Below are 12,993 nucleotides of genomic sequence, written 5' to 3'. Positions count from 1 at the left end.
GCAAGCTGGGAAGCGTCATACTTTCTGGGGTTGACACTATCTCAGGCTGTGGCCTTGGGAACCCCATGTTGACATGTGAACTCATGGGGCCCAGAACTCCAGAGACGAAGGCCAGCGTACCCTCTGGGTCCTCTCCACCTGTGGGATTGCAGTCACAACCCTTTCAGTGCAACTCCTTGGCCACTCAGGCCCGGCTGCTTCCTCAGTGCTCTTCCCAGGAAGTCCTCATTGGAAGGTGGAACCCTCACTTCAGGAGTCTGGAGGCAGATGCCTAGGGTTAGGGGTGTGGGTGCTGAGGGTGGCGATCACACAAATGGGGCACGTGGGCTGAAGATAAACATTTTATTTGAAGGTATTCTTCGAGGCACATGGAACTCCCATCACGGACCTCTCTGGGACTGTTGTCCCAACCCAAGGAAAATGTGAGTAGGGGCCAGGTAAGAGACTGTGAGGGGCACCTGGAAGCCAACTGACAGATGAGGTCTAAGCGACGGAGGAGGTGGAAAGGTAGGGCTGGGGTGGGGACCGCACACGCCCAGCTCATCCAAACTGGCCCAGAGCCAAAGCGTTAAACTCTTGGTTCCATCGAAGGATGACCTCCTCGCTTTTAGCCGGGCTCAGCACGTTGTAGTTCTCGTTCAACATACACCTCATGCGGGACAGCTACAAAAGGGTCACGGACACGGGGAGGCATGGAGTGAGGAGGTGGCAGGACCAGGGGCAGGCGGCGGGGCCAGAAAGCAGTGCTCATGGGGCTCCAGGCCTTCAGCCTCCTTAAGGACTGAGGAGGCTTGGACTCAGAGAGGAAGTAACTTACTGTAGGCTGGAGGCCTGTTTTCAGGCCAGCTAAGGGTCTCCCGCGGGGTCCTGGGGGCCCATCCCTCCTATCTGTATCAGCCTCCCCTGCCTGAGAGGGCAGGAGCCTGCTCCAGCCTGAGAGGGCCTGGCTCCCTCAGACTAGGAAGAGGAGGAGGCACTGTGTGGAGGCCTCTGCCTCAGGGCTGCAGACAGGGAGCTGTTTCTACAGCCCAGCTTCTGGGAGAGAAGGGCTCAGAGCAGACCCTCCCAGGAGCACTGAGGGGATGGTGCAGGGTGAGGACAGGGTGAGGGGCTCACCTTTCGGTTCTGGTTTTTCATCAGGCACTGTTGACTTTTGAAGGAACAGTAGTTTGGGTACTGGACATAGTCTGTGTCACAGATCTGTACCAGGAACCAGGGAGAGGGACAGAGTATCAAAACCCTGACAGGACATGCGTCTCTAGGGCAAGGGTCATGGCAGTGCTGGATGGAACAGCTCCCTAGAGAAGCAAGCCTTGCTTAGCTGGGGTGTACCCCACTGGGCTTCCGTTTGCCTTCGCCTACTCCTGGGTCCCTGGGAAGCAGTCGGGAGGTAAGGAGAATCAGTCAGCTTACTGGGGTACAGAAGGTGGTCAAGGGCTTTTTTTGCACACACACACATACACACAGAGGTAAGAGGAAGGTGGCCCAGCTAACACACACACACACACACACACACACACACACACACACACAGAGGTAAGAGGAAGGTGGCCCAGCTAACACACACACACACACACACACACACACACACACACACACACACACACACACACACACAGAGGTAAGAGGAAGGTGGCCCAGCTAACACACACACACACACACACACACATACACACAGAGGTAAGAGGAAGGTGGCCCAGCTAACACACACACACATACACACACACACACACACACACACACACACACACACACACACACACAGAGGTGAGAGTATACAGCATAGAAGGTGGCAGCTAGTGGTCCAATATCAGGAAGCCTGCTGGTGATGGTGAAGGGGAGGGAACAGGGGTCTGATGAGTGGCGGTGAACCTTGCTGCTATCAGACTGTGGAGTAGGATTGGGTCTAGCTCTCAGCAACAACAGATGATACACAGCTCAGAGGTGGTGGCTTGGGGTTGAGGGGAAATGTGCTGATATTATTGCTCGGGAAAGCACTGGACAAGATGGGGAACGGCTTCAGGCTGAGCGAGGGAGGCAGGTTCCACAGGGCTGGGAAGAGTCTAGGCCTTTATTGCAGCAGTGAGGGTAATCCTGGCCTGCAGTGAACAGTGACTTGACCAATGTCACTCAGCAAATGACCGGCAGAGCCGGGATTAGCGCTTCTATCTCCATCTTGCCTCCTAGTCTGGAGCTTTCCCACTGGGCAGGGTTCCTACTGCTTTGTTGAGTGTGACCCTGCTTCACTGGGGGGAAACGTCTGTGAAGGACTGGGTCTCAGAGCTGGGGTCTCAAACTCAGGATTTTCCAGAACGGGTACCTCCACAAGAACTGGGAGTGGCTGAGGGGGCTGAGGTTGAGGGAAGCGGTCTGACCTTTGTGGGGAAATCCCCATCCTGGAAGCTCAGGAACTCAGCCTTGAGCCAGTTGGAGACGCGCTCGTCTTCACAGCCCTTCATGGCGAGCCGGTTACACCAGAAGTCTGAGCTGAGCCCTCCGTACATGTCCAGCCCAGAAAAGCGGCCTTTTTCTGGGATCCTCGCCTGTGGACACGTGACATGTGAGAGGCGCAGGCCTCTCCACCCCCAGGCATCCTTCCCAAGGTCCCTTCAGCTGGGCTTCCCTCGTCCAGGTACCTGGTTGCCAGTGGATATGCTCTGGGATGAGAGGAAGGGGCTGATGAAGGGGATCTTGTGGGAAGCATCACACCGTTGTCGGAGCACGTTGCCCTCAGTATGGCACTGCTCCAGTTTAAGGGAGCAGAATGCACAGAGGGAACAGGCAGCTGTGTGTCGCCGTCCAAGACTGTCACAGACCTGGGAGTTTGAGTGAGAGGCTGAGTCTCGGCAGGCCAACCTTTCCCTAGCATCAGAGCTTACAGCCTGAGGGTTGACGCTTTCTGCCCTAAGGCCTTTTACTAGGCTTCCCTCCTCTGCTCTCCTTCCTGAGACTCCCTCAGGGACCTCCTTTCAGCTCCTAAGGGAACTCCATTTGCAGGTAGCACCCTTGTCTTTATTACCAGCTCTCATTTCCTCCCCAAGCTCCGGGACTTCCCTTGCCAAGTAACTCACAGGCATCTAACATGGGGGAAGGGAATCATCCTAGCCTGAGACAGTGCTAATAACGTTTGCAGGGTGACAGTGCTGGCCTGCAGAGGCAGGAACATAGTAAAATTGAGACTGCCTGAGCTACTTGGCAAGACACTGCCAAATTAAAAAAAATAAATAAATCGGCAGTCAGGGAGTTACCCTCTTGGACGGTGGAGGCAGAGGGTCAGGAGTTCAGAATCCTCATGTACCAGGCCAGCTTAGCCTACAGAGATCCTTTCTTTAAAAACAAAACAAACAAACAAAAACCGGCCAGGCATGGTGGCACATGACTTTAATCCCAGCCCCCTGAAGGCATTGGCAAGTGAATCTCTGAGTTCCAGGTCAACCTGGTCTACTTGTTTGGTGAGACACTCAAACACTAAACAAACACCATCAATCCCGTAAGTACTAACAAATAGCACTGGCACTCACTCATGAGGAGAGCGAGGCTCCATGTGGGTAAGAACGTAAAGAAGGACATGGGTCCAGGTCTTTCCGTCTCTCAGACCCTTTCTCCATCAAATGCCCAGCTTCCAAACCTGCCAGCTCCTGTAAGCCTTTTCAGGGTAGGGTTACCCATCTCCTGGCTGAGTGCTGGTCCCGAATGATAGTCCTCAGCAAAACCAGAAAGATCCGGCCAAGCACACCTTCAGTGAATCCCACCATCACCCAAGGTACAGCTTGAGACAGGGTGTGAGCTTCTTTTCAGGCCCTGCTTACCCTGCAGCAGCAGGCAAGGGTTCCTGGCCTCGAACCTTGATCAGTTTTCCCTTTCTTGCAGCATTAAATGCCTCAGATGGCACTCAGACTTTCTACAGTAGTACCCTATTTTTTTGACTCTGTCTTCTGCTACTATGTGCTCAGTAAAACGGGACTCTGTTCCCTTATACAAGCACACTACCCTGAGTCTGTGACCTCTGAACTTACGCTTCTAAAATCCCTCTCTGCAGCACACCCTTTTATAACACTGCCGACTCCACATGAGCCTCCCGCAGAGGACTCAGGCTCCTCCTGGTCAGAATATGTGTTGACTCTGAGCTCTTCTCGAACTCTCGGGTCTTGCTTGCAGGGGAGCCTTTGTGCATACGGTTCTCTCTGCCAGAAGCTTCCGCGGGGCCCTCACTTTGCCTTAACTCTCTTCAGGTCTCAGTTTAAACTCCAGTTCCCCCACGCGCATTCTCTGATCATTGCAGTCACGTAGAGTGGCCTGTGGGCTCCTTTCTCGACACCGTCCCTTCCCAGTGCTCATCTTTCACACTGCCCAGCTCCGCGGTTGAGGCACCAGGTTCGAATCCAGTGCCTTGGATATGAACGACCTCTCCCACTGAGCACATTCCAGCCTTGGTTTTCCACCCCCCCACGCCCCCCCCCAGTTCCCAAGATACCAAGCACCGACTCTGCTAGCATCCCCAGTGTCTAGCAGACAGTTGGTACCCAGAAGAAACAGATGAATGGATGGCAGGTTGGCAGTTGTTTGCTAAATTGTACTATTTCAAAACCAAGGAACCGTGTGTGCTACTAACTACTCCCAAGGCTGAGAGAGTATCACTTGAACCCAGGAGCTCCAGATCAGGCTATGTAAAAGAGGCCTTGCCTCAGACAGTAACAATGACAACAACAAAGGAACACTTTTTTAAAAAAGCACTTCTTCTGGGGCTGGAGAGATGACTCAGCGGTTAAGAGCACTGGCTGCTCTTCCAGAGGACCCAGGTTCAATTCCTAGCACTCACATGGCAGCTCACAAATGTCTGTGACTCCAGTTCCAGTGGATCTGATACCTTCACGCAGTACTTTTTTGTTTTTGTTTTTGTTTTTCGAAACAGGGTTTCTCTGTATTGTTTTGGAGGCTGTCCTGGAACTCACTCTGTAGACCAGGCTGGCCTCGAACTCACAGAAATCTGCCTGCCTCTGCCTCTCGAGTGCTGGGATTAAAGGTGTGTGCCACCAACGACTGGCTATAAATTATTATTTTTTTTTAAAAGCACTTCTGGGAATGGGCTTGCTAAATGGGGGAGAAATGTTGGAACTGGAATCTTTTTACTGATTCCCTGAAATGCTGTTATGGTCTTGATTGTCAGCCTGACTAGACCTAAAATCAACTAACAAGCAAGCCACTGGGTACTCCTGTGAGAGATTTCCTTGACCAAAGTGAGAAGACCCACCCTAAAAGTAGGATGGTAACCCGGATTTTCAATAGGGAGAAGGAAGCTTTGCTTTTTGTCTCCTTGCCTTCACTCTTAGTAGCAAGTCCATCTAGCCTGCTGCTCCTGCATTCCTTCGTTGGTACTAGAACCTACTTCTCTGGGATTCCAACGTGGACTGAAGACAAGCTGCTCTCCAGGAACCTTTGGTGCTTTAGGACCTGAATGGGGCTGCCGAGACAGCAGCCTCGTGGATTGAGCAACCACCAGATGCTTGGCTTCTCTAGTGTGAGACAGCCATTGCTGGAATGCCCAGACCACAGTGTGTAAGCAAATCTAATAAATCTCCTTTCAGTGTATTCATTCGACTGGTCCTGTTCATTTAGAGATGCTGATACAGATTATGACACCTGTCCCCAGGGTGATATCTATCCGCCTGATGGCAGGTGGCACTGTGCAGTGTGTTCTCCTTACTTGAATCCTTATGGAGTTTCTTTTCCTGCACATGATGCTCCTGGTGAAATCATCCAGGGACTCACAGAGGGCCTCAGCCACCACCATGATGTTCCACACAGCTTTGATTCTAATCAATGAACTCACTTCTGAGCCGAATGAGTGGCCAGAGCTGGTGGGATTCATTGGTCTTACCATATTTCCCATCACCCTGCAGAGAGCTGGCTTGATAGAATGGCAGAATGAGCTTTTTACTTTTTAAATTTAATGTGTATAGATTTTTTTTATATCTGATCACCACGTGTGCCTGCCTGGTGCCCTTGAAGGCCAAAAGAGGGCGTCAGATCCCCCGGGAACGTGAATTACAGATGGTTTGAATCACCATATGGGTGTTTAGAATTAAACCTTCCTTTGGAAGGGCAATCAGTACTCTTAACCACTGAGCCATTGCTCTAGCCCTTGAAATGGCTTTTTAAAAACAGTTACAGTGCCAATTAGATGGGAGTAGCCTAGAGGGCTGGGATAGTGTTTTCCAGAAGATTGTATATGCTCTGAATCAACCTCCAGTATATACTAGTATTTCTTCTATAGCCAGGATTCATGGTCTAGGAAGCAAGGAGTGGAAATGAGGATGTTACCACCACTTACTTTCACCTCTACTGACCTCCTAGGAACATTTTTTTCTTCCAGTTCCTTGGACTTTGTGCTCTGCTAGCCTAGAAGTTTTAGTTCCATAAGGGGAACACTCCTGCCAGGATTCACAGTAAACATTACATTTCATCGGAAGCTAAGACTTCCCCCGGCCACTTTGGGTCCATGATACTTTGAAGTCAACAAGCTAAGAAAGGATTAAATGTTAGGAGGGGTGATTGATCCAGACTACCAAGGGGAAACTGGATTCCTTCTTCATAATGGAGATAAGATTATGTCTGGAGTGCAGAGGACACTTTAGGGCTCTGGTTCTCAACCTTCCTCGTGTTGCAACCCTTTAATACAGTTCCTCATGTGTAGTGACCCCCAACCATAACATTATTTTGTTGCTACATCATTAACAGTAATTTTGCTACTGTTATGAATCATAATGTGAAAATATGATATGCAGGGTATCTGATGAGTCCCCCAAAGGGGTCGTGGCCCCACAGGTTGAGAACCACTGCTTTAGGGCATCTCTTGGTGTTATTGCGCCCTGTGATTAAGGTCAGTGGAAAACTACAACAACCCGATCCAGGCAGGACGACAGTAGCACAGACAATAGGGAGATGGGAGAATGAAGCTTTGCTTTTTGCCTGCTTGCTTTCATGCTTGCTGGCGAGTCTGTCTATCGTGCGGACGCAACATTCCTTTACTGATAACAGAATCAGCTTCTTCGGGCTTCCAACGCAGATTGAAGACCAGTAGCTCTGCAGGAAGCCTCAGGCCTCCAGTGCCAGTCTGGAACTGCTGAGGCGTCCAGCCTCTCAGACTAAGCAACTACCAGATTCCCAGCCTCTCCAGCTTTTGTTGGACTGTGTAGACTGCGTCATGTAAGCAAATCTAATAAATCCCCCTCTAATATATATTCCTTCTATCAGTTCTGTTTCTCTTGAAAATCCTAATACAAATGGTTTCTTTTCATATTGCCCTTTGGTACTGGGGATTGGGCCTGGGGTCTTCTGCACGCTAGGCAAGTGCTCTACCACTGAGCTTCATCCTTAGCTGTTTCCTTTATTTTGAGACCATGTCTCAGTCAGTTGTATTCATTCTGCTGCCCATTCCACAGAGTGAACCTGCGACTCTTTTGCGTCAGCTTCCTAAGCAGCTGGGACTACAGCCTGCACCACCAGACTCAACTCTATGAACCTTCTGGAAAGAGAAAGAGCTGAGTCTAAGGCACAGCTAGGTACTGATGATGCTGAACAGGATTCAAGGATGGCTTACAGCCTAACAACTTGAAGAGCCGAAGGATGCATTCTAGAAGGGACTGGCTTCCAGACTAGGTCTTGAACCTTCCTCTATGGTGGCTGGAGATGTCCTTCCAAGGAATCTCTTCAGCTATGACTCACGCTCTCCTTGCCCAGCCCCCTCACCCATGGCTCACACAGTGCCAGGCCCATGGGATGTCCAGTGGCATGTATCCATTAAATAGCATGGTGGACATACCGAATCCCCGAAGCCAAGGATCTCCTCCTCCATGTAGCTCCAGGCCTTGGCTGTGGGAGTCATGGTGCAGGTATTCTCCATAATGGAATAGCATAGCACCATCATGGTCTCCGTGTGGGGCAGCTGCAGGAGGCTGCAAGAAGACAGTACAGACTTGTGGGGATGGGCTGGTGGGGTGGGGCAGAAAACCACATCTACTCTTCCCCTCCGCTGGGCAGTTGGTCTTGGTCATATGCATTCAGCATGCTTAGCAGCGGACCTCCATCCTGCAGCCTGAGGGGACCTTGGGCCAACTGCCTACTTTACAAATGAGGAACTGAAGTCCAACATGGAGAAACAGCGGCTGGAGAGATGGCTCAGTGGTTAGGAGCACTTGTTGCTCTTCCAGAAGACACAAGTTTGGTCCCTAGTACCCACTCTTGCAGCTCACAACCACCCCATTTACTGTAGTCCCAGGGGATCCGACGCCCTCTTCTGGCCTTCATGGATACTTGCATGCATGTGCATACACACACACACACACACACACATACACACACACACATACACACACACATACACACACACACAGATACATACACACACAGACACACACACACAGACACACACATACACTTAAGTAAAAATAGTATTAAAGAACAACGACGACAACAAAATGGAGAAATAACTTTCTGAAGGCTTTAGTGCTAATCAAGGCCAGAGATAAGACCAGAACCCAGGGTGGGGCTTAAAACAAGGATGGGCACAGAACAGGAGGGGCCCGCCATTGCTAGTTTTGCCTGAAGCCTAAGCAGATCTGAGTGGGTCTGGAGACCAAAAGCTGGTAAGTGGGCTTCACAATTCCAAAGAAGGCAGCAGGGATGGCAGGGCCCATGAGGAAGTCACAATTTCCTGTACCTGCCAGTGCTTTGGCTTCTCCAGGAGTTATCGTACAGTTTATTCATTTCATCCATTTCTTGGGCTGACCGAATGAGCTCCTGGATATTCTCCATCATCAATGGAGCAGAGTCCACTTCACGGACCCGGGGAGTGAAGGAGGAAGGGTTGGAAGACAGCGATTCAGATTGAAACTTGGGCTCCGGGTCCGACTGCAGACTGGACACTGACTCCAGGCCCTCCTCTGTCCCCTGCCCCTCTTCCTGCTTTGCCTCCTCCTCCTCCTCCTCCTCTTCCTGCTCCTCTTGCTCCTGTCCCTCCTCTTGCTTGTGCTCCTGGACTTGCTCCTGCTTGTGCTGCTCCTGCCCTTGTTTGCGGTTGCCCTGCTGCTCCTTGCCTCCCAGGGACAAGGACGACTGCAGCAGCTCCTCCACGTTGTTGTTGAGCCGCTCAGGCCAAGGCTGGAAGGCCTGGCGTTCTGTGGCTGCAGCAAGGTTTACAAGAGACCAAGAAGAGAAGAGAAAAGAAGGGATCAGACTTCCTTCCCCTGGACAAACCACATTTACATGTGCCGCTGTCGCGGTACAGACGGGGAGGACATCAAATCCAGCCTCAGCTACATTCTGAGCTTGAGGCTACATGAGGCTGGAGAACCCTATCTTAAAAACAGTAACACAAGTTTTTTTCTTTTTTTTTTTTTAATCAAGAAATTGGGGCTGGAGGGTGGTTGGTAAAGTGCTTACAAGCATGGAGACCTGAGTTCAGACCTTAAAGTCTACATAAAAGCTGGGTATGGCAACACGTGTCTACAGTCTCAGTGCTGGGATCAGAAGGATGCTGAGGATTTACAGGCTAGCCAGTGAGCGCCAAGATTTTTTTCTATTAATTTTTGTTTTCTGTTTTTTTAAGACAGGGTTTCTCTGTGTATCCCTGGCTGTCCTGGAACTAGCTCTGTAGACCAGCCTAGCCTCGAACTCAGAGATCCACCTGCCTCTGCCTCTTGAATGCTGGATTTAAAGGTGTGAGCCACCATTGCCCAGCAATTAATTATTTCTTTGAGAGAAAGTCTTGCTATATAGTCTTGGCTGGTCTGGAATTTGTAGAGTTCCATCCATTTTCCATGAGCTAAGACTAAAGGCCTGTGGCACCATGCCCAGTACCTTGGGGTTTCTTTTCCCTTCTTTCTTTTTCTTTTTTTTAATGTGTCTATTTTCTTACAATTTATTTTTTTAAATTTTATGTGCATTGGTGTTTTGCCTGCATGTATGTGTGGATGAGAGTATTGGATCTCCTGGAACTGGAGTTACCAACAGTTGTTTTTCATTTTTTAGTTTTTCTAGGCAGGGTTTCTCTGTGTGGCCCTGGCTGTCCTGGAACTTTCTCTATAGACCAGGCTGGCCTCAAACTCACAGAGATCCACCTGCCTCTGCCTCCTAAGTGCTGGGATTAAAGGCGTGCGCTGCCGCCGCCGCCGCCGCCGCCGCCGCCACCACCACCACCACCACCACCATCACCACCACCACCACCACCACCACCACCACCACCTGGAGATATAGACAGTTGTGAGCTGCCATGCGGGTTCTGGGAATTGAACCTAGGTCTTCTGGAAGAACAGTCAGTGCTCTAACCACTGGCTAACCTCTCTAGTCCCAGCTCCAAGTTTCTTGAAAGAACTAGTCTCAAAAACTAAGGTGGTCTACCATGATGGTACAGGCCTTTAATCTCAGCATTCTGGAGGTGAGGTAGATCTTTGTGAGTTTCAGGCCAGCCAGGGCTACATAGTCAAACCCTGTCTCAGAATAAATGTGGTGATTGAGGAAGACATTCCGTGTTGACCTCTGATTTCCACAGATATGCACACATACACACATGTGAATATATTCGTACATACACTCAATAAGCTAATATCAACATTAAAGACATTCCCATAACCAATGTATCGGTGGTTATGTGTCATCTTTCCACTTGCCTTGCAAGTGGACTTGTTCCCTAGAACAAATGTTACCTTTATCCATCTAGAGAACACCATGTATATTAAGGAACTAGCAACTAATTCCTTCTATTTGAAGGAGGGGGACTCTAGGACTCAAACCCAGAGCCTCATATTTGCTAAGCATATGTTCCATCATTGAGCTATGCTCCCAGCCCACAAACTCTCTAAAATGAAGATATTAATTTACAAAATGCCTAGAAGGCTTTTATTTTTATTTTCATTTTATGTGTGGGTGTTTTGTCTGAATATAAGTTCATACATCATGTTCATGCAGTGCCTGTGGAGGCCAGAAGAGGGCGCTGGATCTCCCGGCCTTCCACTTGAGGGGAAGGAATTGAATGCAGGTTCTCTGGAAGAGCTGCCAGTGCTATTAACTGGAGATCTCTGTGAGTTTGAGGCCAACCTGTCTTTGGAACTAGGAAAAACGGATTCAAACAAAGACCTTAAGTAATAGTGGAAGAAACTCTGGGACAAGAGAGCCTTGATGTATTTCATGCAAAGAAAGCTTTTCCACTCCCGGACTCTTAACTCTTCTTACCACCAAGGAAGGCCTGACACCCTGAACCCTGGGAGCTGCGGTTTCCCAACACTGGGAGTCTCACCTGTGGCACGGGATGCCATGGCAGAGGTCATGGTGGTGGGAGCAACTTCTGCGGAAGACTCTACCTCCTTGAGAGTGTTGGGTGACAGGATGGAGACTGGCTGGGAGCAGCGGACCCTCTGCAAGGGAAGAAGGAAAAAAGGGGTGCCCTTTGCCGAGAGCAGTCACTCCTGCTCCAGGGGACTCCTCAGACCCCTTCCTCGAAAGCCCGTTCCCACAGTTCCTGGTGGGCCAAAGGGACACAGCTTCTCTACGGGTACTTTTTAGGCTACGTGCCTGCCTTCACTCCTTCCCAGCTGACTTGAATAAAAACACAGACCCTTCGAAGCAACAGAAGGGCACAGCTCTACCTCTTCCCAGAGTCTCTTCTCGCCTTTACTCACAGGAACAAGGGTTGTTCAGCCCTCGTGAGCACCGGAGGAGAGACGCTACTCACCTTGGCAAACTGACAGGGAGCATAAGCTAAACGACACCCTTCCTCAACTTCCCACTCCCCCAGCCTCTACCTTGGTTCTGGATCAAGAGACCCAACCCTTCTCACCTTGGCGTAGTAGACGTGGTTGGAGCAACGGTACTGGGCAAACTGGCAGAAGGACTCAAACCAGGAAGCATATGGGAGGTCGGAGCAGACGGCACCTGAGGACGGCACCCATGGCGAGCGCGGTTACAGGAAAGCCGGGGCTGGGTCAAGGTCTACACCATCTGGCCTGAGCTGCCAGCTATATGCTTCCCCACGTCGTCCTACATGAGCACGAAGCTTTTGCCCTGCGCCTAGTTCACCTCTGGGTATCTAAGTTTCCCCACCGGTCTGATCCTCACCATCTGGTACCAATCCGTGGTTCTCATATTGGTCCAACTGGACGAGAGTGGGGTTCCGGCAGCCGTGGGTTGCACGGAGGCGGCAGGTGGTCTCTGCCTTCCAGGTTGGGGTCAGCAGGGCAAAGAAGCGTTCATATTCAGTGGATGAGAGAGGGCTGCCTGGAGTGGAGGCCGAAGACGACTCCTCAGCTAGAGCAGGTGTTACAGGCAGGAGCCGCACTGCAGGACAGGGGGACAGACGAGAATGGACCTTACCCCAAAACATAACTCCACCTTCAGTGGCCAGACCCAGACTAGAAGTGGACTCTCCATTAATTAAGAACTGGTATGTATGTGTGTGTGTGTGGGGGGGATGTCTTGGGTGATGCCTGAAGACTAGAGTGTCCCTAGACACTTCTAGGGACAAGAGATAAAAATCCAACCTCTTCGAAGCCAGGAAGTGGTCCAATTCGACCACATGGAAACAGCCGTCCAAGGAGGCTGGGGCCTCAAGCCCTTTGGGAGCATAGGAAGTCCCGGGGAAGATCCACCCGAGTTTTCAGACCAGGACAGTCTCCAACGGGCCGACCCTAGCCGCTCACCTTCCAGAAGCAGCAGAAGGAAGCCAGCAGTTAATTTCATCATGGCCCGGGAAGATCCAGCCGCGTTTTCACACCAAAGCGACCTCCAACGGGCCAGGAGAGCTATGGGTCACGGGCTGATAACGCGGAGGCAGGAGGCGCGGTGCTACGTCACAAAAGGTGAGGGCGGGGCCGGGCCGCGAGGAGAACTCCTGTGAGCTGCACCAGTTGCGGGCCTGAGCCACAGGCTGCAGCAACAAGCCCTCGTCAACAGAGAAAGCCCTCTGTTGCTCGGTTCTACTTTCTTTGAATTTGTTTTGTT

At 50.9% G+C, this 12,993-nt stretch overlaps 1 protein-coding gene across 1 annotated transcript; it reads right to left on the bottom strand.

The window, feature by feature from the left end:
- Positions 1–328: 328 nt before the first annotated feature.
- LOC101839703 (acrosin binding protein) lies at positions 329–12,857 on the bottom strand. The gene is made up of 10 exons (XM_005065997.4): positions 12,693–12,857; positions 12,112–12,330; positions 11,834–11,928; positions 11,294–11,411; positions 8,720–9,182; positions 7,823–7,955; positions 2,637–2,816; positions 2,376–2,543; positions 1,117–1,200; positions 329–663 (listed from the first exon to the last, which is right to left on the bottom strand). Exons 1-10 carry the CDS (start codon positions 12,733–12,735, stop codon positions 541–543), a joined length of 1,626 nt encoding a protein of 541 aa, XP_005066054.1. The 5' UTR covers positions 12,736–12,857; the 3' UTR covers positions 329–540.
- Between the last annotated feature and the right edge of the window lie 136 nt (positions 12,858–12,993).

The sequence above is a fragment of the Mesocricetus auratus genome, unplaced genomic scaffold (assembly GCF_017639785.1).
Source record: "Mesocricetus auratus isolate SY011 unplaced genomic scaffold, BCM_Maur_2.0 Super-Scaffold_100676, whole genome shotgun sequence".
In the NCBI taxonomy this organism is placed as follows: Eukaryota; Metazoa; Chordata; class Mammalia; order Rodentia; family Cricetidae; genus Mesocricetus; species Mesocricetus auratus.
The sequence above is the reverse complement of the archived record's forward strand: the minus strand, read 5'-3'. Positions and strand labels throughout refer to the sequence as shown.